Raw genomic sequence first — 13288 nt, forward strand, 5'->3', positions numbered from 1 at the left:
TGCTGTGTGCTGTGTGCTGTGCTTAGTCACTCAGTTGTGTCTGACTCTTTGCGACCCCATGGACTCCTTTGTTCATGAGAAGTCTCCAGATCTTTACCCGCTGAGCTACCAGGGAAGCCCACCAGCAGCTTGAGACCATTTTTCCTTTTAAATGTAAAAAAATGAAAGCCCTTCCCAGAGTTTACCAGAACTAATTAAGCAGAGAAGTAACATTTTATGCAAAACATGTGAGCTAAAAACTTGAATAACATGCCAGAAATGAAAAATGAATACTGTGATTTAACAGGCTCAAGAAAAAACCGTTGCTTCCAATTGGAATTTAGAATATTTAAAGGTATCTTTTCTAAATATAACAGCATTAAAAACCAAATACTGAAATACATTTGCCTCAAACCAGACCTTCAAACCACTACATCACTAAGTATTAAATCATGTTTTTCAAAAATAGTGATACTTATTGAGTTCTGTACTACTAATAAACAAAATGAATTAAAAATCATTTTAGAAATACTGCTTATTTATAATTTTTAATTTTTGTATATTGTAGAATCTATAAAGTAAATTGCATTACATTTTATAAAGTATAAATAAATATTCAAAATATTGGTTAAAGATGTTCACATATTTTTATTGATAATATTGTGCAGTCAAAGAAATTTGGAGAATACTGCTAAGAAGTCACATCTAGATGCCTATATCTCTCTTTCCAAATCTATCTTTCTGGAGGTTTTAAGCTGCCAGTTCCCACATGTATGCCCACCTCGGCACAGTCTGCTCAGAATGAACAACTTCTTCATCTGATATGCCCATTGCCTTCAATATGATATGGAGGTAAGAATTCCATAATAGTTTTCAACTGTGACTCATCACCAGAATGCCTTGGATGAAGGTAATACTTAGTTCCCTATTTGCTTGTCCCCTTTTCTGAAAGTACTAACGGTCACAACTCTGGAGCTAAAGAGAAGCAAGGGTTATGAATCCAGTTCCAAACCCCATTCAGGATGCCTATAAACCACTGCATAAACACAGGAGGTGACAATGTTTCAAGCGGGTCTGAAGAAGTAAAAAAGACTAGGGGAAGAGGAGTGTAGACAAAATAAATGAGTGTAAAAGCATAAAGAAGTTATATTATATATATTTATATATATATTTATATTATATAATATGTATATATTATACATAAGTATGTTATATACATGCATATATAAAAATAAATATACATATCTACATATATTATTTTATATTATATATATCTATATAAATATATGTAATTCATTTCCTCAAATTGAGCTATAGTTTTAGACAATCAAAATCAAAGTTCCAACATGTCTTCCTGTGGAAACTGATGAGCTTTTCCAAGACAATCTTGAAGAAAAACAGGTTGACATACTTAAAAATTAAAGAAATAAAGACATTATTTATTAATGTCTAACAGCATTAGCATAAAGCGAAGTGAAGTGAAATTTGCTCAGTCGTGTCCAACTCTTGGCGACCCCAAGAACTATACAGTCCATGGAATTCTCCAGGCCAGAATACTGGAGTGGGGGTAGCCTTTCCCTTCTCCAGGGGATCTTCCCAACCCAGGGATCGAAGCCAGGTCTCTGGCATTGCAGGCGTATTGGTCACCAGCTGAGCCACAAGGGAAGCCCTTGGAGAATGGAATTAGTATTAGCATAACAATAGATAAATGCACCAAATAAACTCATTAGAGAGTCCAGAAACAAACATTTATGCAAACCACTTGTGACAAAGACAGAACTAAAGAATAGTGGGGAAAAAAACACTCTCAAAGGAGTAAGTAGAAATTGCCACACAGAAGAAAGAGAGAGAAAGAAGAAAAAGCAGAAAGAGAGAGAGAAAGGAAAGAAGAGAAAAGAATGAAGAACAAAAGGGGAAAAAAGAGAGAAAAAAAGAACAGAAAACCTGACTCATACCTCACATAAACACACAGAATCAGGTACAGTGATTTGTAGATCTCAATGTGAAAGGAAAAACAATTAAAAGATAATACAGAAGAAGATTTTCATGACGTTTTCATGATATAAACAATTAGAAGATGATATAGGTAGATTTCTAAAACAGAACACAGAGCAATAACCACAAAAAAAGTTTGGAATATTAAACTACATTAAATTTAATAACTTTTATTAAATGACACCATTAGGAAGGTGAAGGGGCTCCCCAGGTGGCGCAGTGGTAAAGAATCCACCTGTCAATGTAGGAAATGCAGGAAGCACGGGTTCCAATCCCTGGAGGAGGAAATGGCAACCCACTCCAGTATTACTGCCAGCAAAATTCCATGAACAGAGGTGCCTGGCGAGCTGCAGTCCATGGGGTTACAAAGAGTCAGACACCACTGAGAACACACATACACACACAGAGGAAAGTGAAAAGATAAGACACTGGAAGATTTTTGCAATATGTTTAGTATAACTGACAAAGGGCCTATAACTAGAATGGATACACAAAAGTATACAAACTAGTAAGAAAAAGTTAGACAATCCAACAGAAAAATGGGGAACAAGCACTTCACAAAACAGTTTATAAGATCACTCATAATCATTTGGAAGGGAACTCACCCTCATTAGTCATCAGGGAAATGAAAGCTAACACCACAAAGAGATACCACTACACTTTCCTGAGATGTCCAACCATTAAAAGATGGGCAGTATGAAATGGAAGGATGGAGATTATTTAGAACTCTAACACACTGCCAGTGGGAATATAAATTGGTATATTCTCTTTGAAAAACATTTGGTATTTGGTTGAATATATACATAATAATGACCCAGAAATTCCATTCTTAGATATATCCCCAACAGAATGTAAAAACATGTGTATCAAAAGACATATACAAGAACAGTTACAGCTGTATTATTCACCATAGCCAAAAAATAGAAACAACCCAAATATTCATTAACAATGGAATAGATAAATATAATGTGTTATGTTCATACAATGGAATATTACAAAGCAAGGAAAATGAGTAACTACATGTACACACAGCATGAATGAATCTCACAAACAAAATATTGAACAAAACCCCCCAAAATACATATCCTTATCTGCACATAGGACATTCTGTAAGATGTACCATATGCTAGCCCATAAAACCAGATTCAATAAAATTTGGCAAAATTGAAATCAAACAAAGAATGTTCTCCTACTTCAACAGAATAAATTATAAGAACACAAGGAAATGTGGGAAATACACAAATCCTGGAAATTAAAAACATCTGTAAATAAGCTCTGAGCCAAAGAAGAAAAACAACAGAAGTCAGATGTATTATGAGCTGAATAAAAATGAAACACAACACAAAATTCATGAAGTCCCCTAAAGCAGTGCTCAGCTAAAAATGAGCATTAAACATACTTAGAAAAATAAGAGCAATCTCAACTCAAAGCAAGGAAGAGGAAGAAAATAAAGGTTAGAATAGAAATTATTAAGATTAAAACAAAAAAAAAAAACAGAAAATCAATGAAACTAAAGGTAGGTTCTTGAAAAGATCACCAAAACTGCCAAATTTTTAGCTATACTGATGAAGATAAAAGATAGAGGTTACAAATTACCAAAACCAAAAAAGAAAGGGGTATACCACCGATCTTACAAAATTAAAAGGATTATAAAGAAATAGCATTGTATTAGTTCTTGTAGCTGCTATACAAATTGCTACAAACTTAGTGACCTAAAACAACAAAATTTTGTTTTTTCACAGTTGTGTAGACCAGAAGTCTAATATCAGTACCCTTGGGCCAGAATTTTAAGGAAAAATCCAGTCTTATGCCTTATAGCTTCTGACAACAAGCCAGCATTCCTTAGTTTGTGGTCACATCACTCTAACCTCTGCCTGTGTGATCACATTGCCTTCTCTTCTGAGTGTGTCCAAATATCCCTCTATCTCTCTCTTATAAGGACATTTGTGATTACACATAGGACCCATGAGATAATCCAGGATAATGGCCTCCATCACAAATCCTAAACTTCACTGCATCTGCAAAAGTTTATTGCCATACAAGGTAACTACTTACAACCTCAAACAATTTTATGTTAACCAATTAGAAATGTAGATGAAATGGAAAAATTCCTATCAAGGCACACATTATCAAAACTGAAGCAGAGACATTACTTTGCCAACAAAGGTCTGTCTAGTCAAGGCTATGGTTTTTCCAGTGGTCATGTGTGGATGTGAGAGTTGGACTGTGAAGAAAGCCGAGCGTTGAAGAACTGATGCTTTTGAACTGTGGTGTTGGAGAAGACTCTTGAGAGTCCCTTGGAATGCAAGGAGATCCAACCAGTCCATTCTGAAGGAGATCAACCCTGGGATTTCTTTGGAAGGAATGATGCTAAAGCTGAAACTCCAGTACTTTGGCCACCTCATTCGAAGAGTTGACTCATTGGAAAAGACTCTGATGCTGGGAGGGATTGGGGGCAGGAGGAGAAGGGGACGACCAAGGATGAGATGGCTGGATGGCATCACTGACTTGATGGGCGTGAGTCTGAGTGAACTCCGGGAGTTGGTGATGGACAGGGAGGCCTGGAGTGCTGGGACTCATGGGGTCGAAAAGAGTCGGACACGACTGAGCAACTGAACTGAACTGAAGAAGAATATCTAGAGAGACTTATAACAAGTAAAGAAATTAAATAACTTATTGAAGCTCTTCCTACCAAACCAAACAAAAACAACTTAGGCCCAAACTGTTTCACTGGTGAATTCTATCAAATACTTATCAAATACAATCTTTAACAAACTCAAGGAAAAAGAAAAAAAAGAAGGGGAAAGTACACATCCCAAGTTATTCTATGAGGTCAGTATTACATTAATACCAAAGCCAGACAGGCATCACAAGATGAAAAAACAATAAATCACTATTCCTTACAAATACAGAGGCAAAAATCTTCCACAAGCTATTAGTAAATTAAATTCAACAACATATTAAAAAGAACCATACACCATGACAAAGTGGGATTTTTTTCATCTGAAAAATCAATGTAATAAAATAAATATAATAAGTTATATGAGTAAGTTTGTCCAATAAAGGACAAAATGACATAATTTAGCTAGATGCAGAAAATGTATTTGACAAAATCAAGATATATTCTTTTTTTAAAAAATATTTACTTATTTATTTGGCTGCACTGGATCTCAGTTGTAACATGTAGGATAGTTCCCCAATCAGGGATTGAACCTGGGCCCCCTGCAATGGTAGTGCAGAGCCTCAACCACTGGACCACCAGGGAAGTTCTGAAATGTATTCTAAATAAAAACTTTGAACAGACGAGGAATAGAGAGGAAATTCTCCAACATCACACTCAATGGTGAAAGACTGAATATTTTCCATTTTAAGATTCAGTTCAGTTCAGTTGTCAGTCATATCTGACTGTTTGCGACCCCATGAATCACAGCACGCCAGGCCTCCCTGTCCATCACCAACTCCCGGAGTTCACTCAAACTCATGTCCATTGAGTTGGTGATGCCATCCAGCCATCTCATCCTCGGTCGTCCCCTTCTCCTCCTGCCCCCAATCCCTCCCAGCATCAGAGTCTTTTCCAATGAGTCAACTCTTGGCATGAGGGGGCCAAAGTACTGGAGCTTCAGCTTTAGCATCATTCTTTCCAAAGAAATCCCAGGGTTGATCTCCTTCAGAATGGACTGGTTGGATCTCCTTGCAGTCCAAGGGACTTTCAAGAGTCTTCTCCAACACCACAGTTCAAAAGGATCAATTCTTCGGCCCTCAGCTTTCTTCACAGTCCAACTCTCACATCTACACATGACCACTGGAAAAACCATAGCCTTGACTAGATAGAACTTTCTTGGCAAAGTAATGTCCCTGCTTTCCAATATGCTATCTAGGTTGGTCATAACTTTTCTTCCAAGGAGTAAGCATCTTTTAATTTCATGGCTGCAATCACCATCTTCGGTGATTTTGGAGCCCAGAAAAATAAAGTCTGACACTGTTTCCACTGTTTCCCCATCTATTTCCCATGAAGTAATGGGACCGGATGCCATGATCTTCATTTTCTAAATGTTGAGCTTTAAGCCAACTTTTTCACTCTCCTCTTTCACTTTCATCAAGAGGCTTTTTAGTTCCTCTTCACTTTCTGCCATAAGGGTGGTGTCATCTGCATATCTGAAGTTACTGATATTTCTCCAGGCAATCCTGATTCCAGCTTGTGCTTCTTCCAGCCCAGCGTTTCTCATGATGTACTCTGCATAGAAATTAAATAAGCAGGGTGACAATATACAACCTTGACGTACTCCTTTTCCTATTTGGAAGCAGTCTGTTGTTCCATGTCCAGTTCTAACTGTTGCTTCCTGACCTGCATATAGGTTTCTCAAGAGGCAGGTCAGGTGGTCTGGAATTCCCATCTCTTTCAGAATTTTCCACAGTTGATTGTGATCCACACAGTCAAATGCTTTGGCATAGTCAATAAAGCAGAAATAGATGTTTTTCTGGAACTCTCTTGCTTTTTTCCATGATCCAGTGGATGTTGGCAATTTGATCTCTGGTTCCTCTGCCTTTTCTAAAATCAGCTTGAACATCTGGAATTTCACAGTTCATGTATTGCTGAAGCCTGGCTTGGAGAATTTTGAGCATTACTTTACATTTCTGGTTCACTCTATTTTTTATCAACATCGTACTACAGGTTCTATTCAGGGCAATCAGACGAGAAAAAGGAAGTAAAGGTATCCACATTTGATAAAAAGAACTAGAACTATCTTTATTTGCAGGTGACATAGTTCTGTATACAGAAATTCCTTAAAAATCCACCAAAAAAAGAAGAGGAAGGAGAGAAACTACTAGAATTAACAACTTAGTTCAGCAAAGTCTTAGGCTACAAGAACAAAATATAAAAATGAACTGCATTTCTATATACTAGCAATGAAAAATCTGGAAATAAAAAGAAAACAATTACATTAGAAATAGCATCAAAATAATAAAATAGGAGTAAATTTAAAAGAAGAAATGTAAGACTAGTACAATGAAAACTATAAAACATTCCTGAGTGAAATTAAAGATTTAAATGAATGGAAAACATTCCATGTTTATGACTGGAAAGATTCAATACTGTTAAAGAATCGATTCTCAAACTGATCTATGACTGTGTGTGTGCTCAGTTGCTCAGCCGAGTCCGACTCTTTGAGACCCTATGGACTGTAGCCTGCCAGGCTCCTATTTCCATGGAATATTCCCAGCAAGAATATTAGAGTGGGTTGCCACTTCCTTCTCCAAAGGATCTTCCCAATCCAGGGATTGAACCCAGGTCTCCTGCATCGGCAGGCGGGTTCTTTACCACTGAGCTGCTAGGAGGCCCAAATTGATCTACAGAGCCAACAAAATATACAAACCACTAGCTAGCTTAATCACTATACAAGGATAAAACACAAACAAGAAATAAGATTTTCGAAAAACCATAAAAGACTACTTTGCAGACCTCCAAATGTATTTTAAAACCTAAATATAATGTATATCTCCTGCTGCTGCTGCTAAGTTGCTTCAGTCACATCCGACTTTGTGCAACCCGATAGACAGCAGCCCATCACGCTCCCACATGCCTGGGATTCTCCAGGTAAGAACACTGGAGTGGGTTGCCATTTCCTTCTCCAGTGCATGAAAGTGAAAAGTGAAAGTGAAGTAGCTCAGTCATGTCCGACTCTTAGCAACCCCATGGGCTGTAGCCCACCAGGCTCCTCCATCCATGGGATTTTCCAGGCAAGAGTACTGGAGCGGGGTGCCATTGCCTTCTCCAATGGTGCCATGGGATACTTAATTTTTGAATTTGGTAGAATTTCCTGTGAAATTATCTGGGCCTGGTGCTTTTCATTGGTGATAGCTCATTGCTAGCTCTCTCTCTCTCTCTCTTTTTAAAATAGAAAATGATCTGTTCAAACTGTTTACCACCAACAGCATCAATTTTGCTGGGCTGCAGTCCATGGGGTTGCTAAGTCAGACATGACTGAGTGATTTCACTTTCACCTTTTGCTTTCATGCATTGGAGAAGGAAATGGCAACCCACTCCAGTGTTCTTGCCTGGAGAATCCAGAGACGGGGGAGCATGGTGGGCTGCTGTCTATGGGGTCGCACAGAGTCGGACATGACTGAAGTGACTTAGCAACAGCAATAGCAATGGCACCATTAACGCAAATTTTCTTATTCTTTTTACAAAGCAAGCATAGCATTGATACCTAAACCCATGAAGAAAATTAGAGATGAATGCGAAGGCACTTCAGTTCAGTTCAGCTCAGCTCAGTCGCTCAGTCGTTTCCGACTCTTTGCGACCCAATGAATTGCAGCACGCCAGGCCTCCCTGTCCATCACCAACACCCGGAGTTCACTCAGACTCACGTCCATCGAGTCGGTGATGCCATCCAGCCATCTCATCCTCTGTCGTCCCCTTCTCCTCCTGCCCCCAATCCCTCCCAGGATCAGAGTCTTTTCCAATGAGTCAACTCTTGGCATGAGGGGGCCAAAGTACTGGAGTTTCAGCTTCAGCATCAGTCCTTTCAATGAACACCCAGGACTGATCTCCTTCAGGATGGACTGGTTGGATCTCCTTGCAGTCCAAGGGACTCTCAAGAGTCTTCTCCAACACCACAGTTCAAAAGCATCAATTCTTTGGCACTCAGCTTTCTTCACAGTCCAACTCTCACATCCATACAGACCACTGGAAAAATCATAGCCTTGACTGGATGGACCTTTGTTGGCAAAGTAATGTCTCTGCTTTTCAATATGCTATCTAAGTTGGTCATAACTTTCCTTCCAAGGAGTAAGTGTCTTTTAATTTCATGGGTGCAATCACCATCTGCAGTGATTTTGGAGCCCCCAAAGAATAGTCTGACACAGTTTCCACTGTTTCCCCATCTATTTGCCATGAAGCGATGGGACCAGATACCATGATCTTCGTTTTCTGAATGTTGAGCTTTAAGCCAACTTTTTCACTATCTTCTTTCACTTTCATCAACAGGTTTTTTGTGTCCAACTCTATGCGACCCCACGGACTGTAGCCCACCAGGCTCCTCTGTTCATGCGATTCTCCAGGCAAGAATACTGGATTAGGTTGCCATTTCCTTCTCCAATAGATGAATATAACAAAAATATTGATATAAAGATACTAAATAATAAAAACAGAATCTAATACCACAAAGAAAATAATATGCAAAAATCAAGTGAGACTAATTCTAGGAATGCAATAAGTTGGTTCAATAATAGGAAATTCACTAATAATGAATTTCTCCTTAAGATATAAGGAGAAAAATTATGCAATTATCTCCATATATCTTTATTAATAAATGGTCCCTGGCAAAATTCAACAACTTTTCCTGTTAAAACACTCAAAAAAATAGCAATTAAGCCAGTATTTGAAGTTTGAAGCTTCAAATATTTCATTTGGTGGGGAAATAGTGGAAACATTTACTAAGATCAGGAACAAGCAAAGTTGTCTACTGTCTCTACTATGACTCAACATGTTACTAACTGGTAGCATTAGTCCATTCAGTTAGGTAAGAAAAATCAAATAGAGGCAAGAGAACTGAAAGAAAAGAAGTAACACTATCTCTATTTGAAGATGGTCTGATAGTATATCTGAAACCTAGAGAATTAATAATACTACTAACTCAAATATTTTAAAAATTCAATAAGGAAGCAGGACATGAAATTAACATACAGAAATCTATAGCCTTAATATAGATAAATAATTGAAGTATATAAAGTAGAAGAAGCCCCACCTGAGGAATAATCTTAACAAGAAGTGTGCAAAACTCTTAAGAGGAAAACTTAAAAACACTTCTGAAAGACACAAAAGTAGAGTTGAATAATGAAAAAACATCTCTGGATAGGACAGACCAACATCATAAAGATGTCAGTTCTACTTAATTTATCAATGTAATGCAATCTTTAGTTTTTTAAAAGGCTTTTATTATGAGATCAACAAGTTAACAAAGTTTTTATAAAGAGTGAGAATAGTCAGGAAGTTACAGGAAAAGAAAACTACAAGAGGGAAGGGGACCAGCCCTACCAGACTTCAAAACATACTTTAAGTCTTTAAATAAAAGAGCATGGTCTTAAGGACTTTTCCCAAGGTAGAGTCATGAAATATATGGGAAATGCCTACTAAATATGATTGACCTTGGGAAATGCTGCATTTCATATTCCCTTCTTGAATATTCACAAGGCATTTAGCATGTTAAAGATTGCTGCAACAAAGGACTTATCTTTTCTTAAAAAAAAATTGTAAGGTCTTGGCACTTGAATTGATAAACACCAATGGAATAGAATAGAAGTCCAGAAAAAAAAAAAAAACATATATGGAAGCTTAAATCTTATGCATAAACATGGCATCTCAAAACTCTAGGGCAAAGATAGATTTTTTTTTAAATAAATGGTGTTGGGACATCTATTTGGGAAAAGAATAAATTAAATCCAGACTGCATACCACACATTACAAATAAATCAGTAATCTGAATATAAAAATGATATACAAGCATTAGAAGGCAAATTCAATTCCTTAAATTTGTATACCATTTGTTTCCTGATAGGACAATATCTTTATGTATACAAATTGTTTCCTGATAAATACTGTACTTTTTTTTAATAACTTAAGAACAACAAAGAACGGAAAATTTCCTAATAACACTCTAACAAACTTTGAAAATGTGAGTTTCAGTTTGATTCCCCTTTTCCATTTCCTCTATGTTTCGGCAGTACCCCTGCTGCTGCTGCTGCTGCTGCTGCTGCTAAGTTGCTTCAGCCCTGTCCGACCCTGTGTGACCCCATAGATGGCAGCCCACCAGGCTCCCCCGTCCCTGGGATTCTCCAGGCAAGAACACTGGAGTGGGTTGCCATTTCCTTCTCCAATGCATGAAAGTGAAACGTGAAAGTGAAGTTGCTCAGTTGTGTTAAACTCTTAGCGACCCCATGGACTGCAGCCTACCAGGCTCCTCTGTCCATGGGATTTTCCAGGCAAGAGTACAGGAGCGGGTTGCCATTGCCTTCTCTAAATGGAAATTAAACTCGAGTTTCACATACTTCAGGTACAAATTTAGCTAATTAAGAACAGGGCACCAATAATTCATTTTGCAGACATGATACAGTTTTGCTCCTGCAGGTCCATGTATAAGAACCTCAGGCATTGAAAGGAGAGCTAACTGATGTTTCTGGAGCTGAGCCCTTTAGACAAATGATTCCCAGTGATGATTATGATGATGTTAGCAGCTAACATCTATTAATGCTTTACTTCACACTGCATTAAGTGTTTTATATTATTACCTCTTTTAGTTCTTCAGACAACCCTTCAGGGTAGGCAGTAATTAAATGGGACTCTAACAAGTTAAATAACTGTCAGTGCCCCACAAGAAAACTCTTCCTCAGGTGTTCAGTTCAGTTCAGTCGCTCAGTCGTGTGACTCTTTGCGACCCCATGAACTGTAGTACGCCAGGCCTCCCTGTCCATCACCAACTTTTGGAGTTCACCCAAACCCATGTCCATTGTGTTGGTGATGCCATCCAACCATCTCATCCTCTGTCATCCCCTTCTCCTCCTGCCCTCAATACTTCCCAGCATCAGGGTCTTTTCAAATGAGTCAGCTCTCGACATCAGGTGGCCAAAGTACTGGAGTTTCAGCTTCAACATCAGTCCCTCCAATGAACACCCGGGACTGATCTCCTTTAGGATGGACTGGTTGGATCTCCTTGCAGTCCAAGGGACTCTCAAGAGTCTTCTCCAACACCACAGTTCAAAAGCATCAATTCTTCGGCGCTCAGCCTTCTTCACAGTCCAACTCTCACATCCATACATGACCACAGGAAAACCCATAGCCTTGACTAGACAGACCTTAGTCGGCAAAGTAATGTCTCTGCTTTTCAATATGCTATCTAGGTTGGTCATAACTTTTCTTCCAAGGAGTAAGCGTCTTTTAATTTCAGGGCTGCAGTCACCATCTGCAGTGATTTTGGAGCCCCCCAAAATAAAGTCAGCCACTGTTTCCACTGTTTCCCCATCTATTTCCCATGAAGTGATACAACTCTCTAACTGAGGGCAGGTTTCCCTCCCTCCCACTGGCACACTGAGCCCTTGGTCCTGCCTGATCCTCGACGGGGTCAGGGGACAGACTCCACCCCCCAGACCCCCCACTTACATTCAGCAGCCGGTACCCAGGACCCTCCTTAGACTCGACTTTGGACAGATTAGGGGTCTTGTCCCGCCCCTGGACGTTCCAGGCTGTAGAAGAGAATTCCAATCCCCTTGCTTGCCTATTTTCCAAGTTGGTTTGGGAAATTCTCTGAAATAACGGTGCTGTGTACCGGGAATGGATCCGCCTGTTGTGATTATCTTCTGTGTTGGAAACCTTAGCCATGTCTTGGGGCGGCTCCATCCCTCCATCCTCGGCTGGGCAGGTCTGCGCACTAACCGACTGCCTGCTACTGCGCAAGCGCAGCCCTCTCACCACCTTTCCCGCACTTTTCCTGTGCACGCGCACACACCACGTGACTTGCACATTCAGGCTGGCCTCTGCCCCAGGCTGGAACAGGGCCTGTGCTAGTTCCAACTGCCGTTTCAGCCTCCCTTTGAAGGAAGTCTGAGCTTGCTGCCTGACAGCAAAGCTCCTCAGCACGGTGACTGAATTTAGTTCGTTTCCTGTCTGCCATTTAATCCATCATAAACCTTCTCTCTTCTCCGTACACCTCCGAATACTATCCCGAGTTCCAGATGCTATATTTTTAACAGTTTACTTGGATACTTTTACTCGACTGTCCCACAGATTCATAACCCAACACGTTAATATTCATCTTCCTTCTCAGACGTCTATGTTCCAAACACATTTCGTGTAGCAATGTCATATCCACAAAATCTTAAAACTTCTGTTTTGAATTCAAACCCTAAATATTTGAACCCGATTCTTCCTCTTTATGGCTCCTCATTTAGGGTATCTCACATAGACGGCTGCAGTGCTTTACTGCAGGGGTCCCTGGCCTACCATCATCCACTCTTCCCACTGCCCCAGTGTTCATGCAGCTTACCTTTTAAAGCACACAAAATCAGAAATGTTCAGAGTTTCTTTAATCAGCCACAAAATATTCTTCAATACAGAAAACAAGAGACTCCAAAATGCTCTATACCACCTCAGGATCATTTCTTATGGATATTCTATATGGAATCAGGTTTTCTTTTATTCAACGGCCACCTCAGAGTTTAGCCTTTAGTAAAGTTTTATAACCCCATACACATACCCCCAAAGCAGAATTAACTGCTATCTCCAAGCTTCTACTTGGCATATTCCTATTAGTGGACT

At 39.2% G+C, this 13288-nt stretch overlaps 1 protein-coding gene across 1 annotated transcript in view; it reads right to left on the reverse strand.

Moving 5' to 3' along the window:
* C2CD6 (C2 calcium dependent domain containing 6) overlaps positions 1-12370 on the reverse strand; it is a 122312-nt gene extending 109942 nt beyond the window's left edge. Inside the window, exon 1 of the mRNA XM_068969131.1 lies at positions 12134-12370. Within this exon, the coding sequence (XP_068825232.1) occupies positions 12134-12370 (237 nt within the window). The remainder of the gene's footprint in view (positions 1-12133) is intronic.
* Between the last annotated feature and the right edge of the window lie 918 nt (positions 12371-13288).

Source organism: Capricornis sumatraensis, chromosome 3 (assembly GCF_032405125.1).
Source record: "Capricornis sumatraensis isolate serow.1 chromosome 3, serow.2, whole genome shotgun sequence".
Lineage (NCBI taxonomy): Eukaryota > Metazoa > Chordata > Mammalia > Artiodactyla > Bovidae > Capricornis > Capricornis sumatraensis.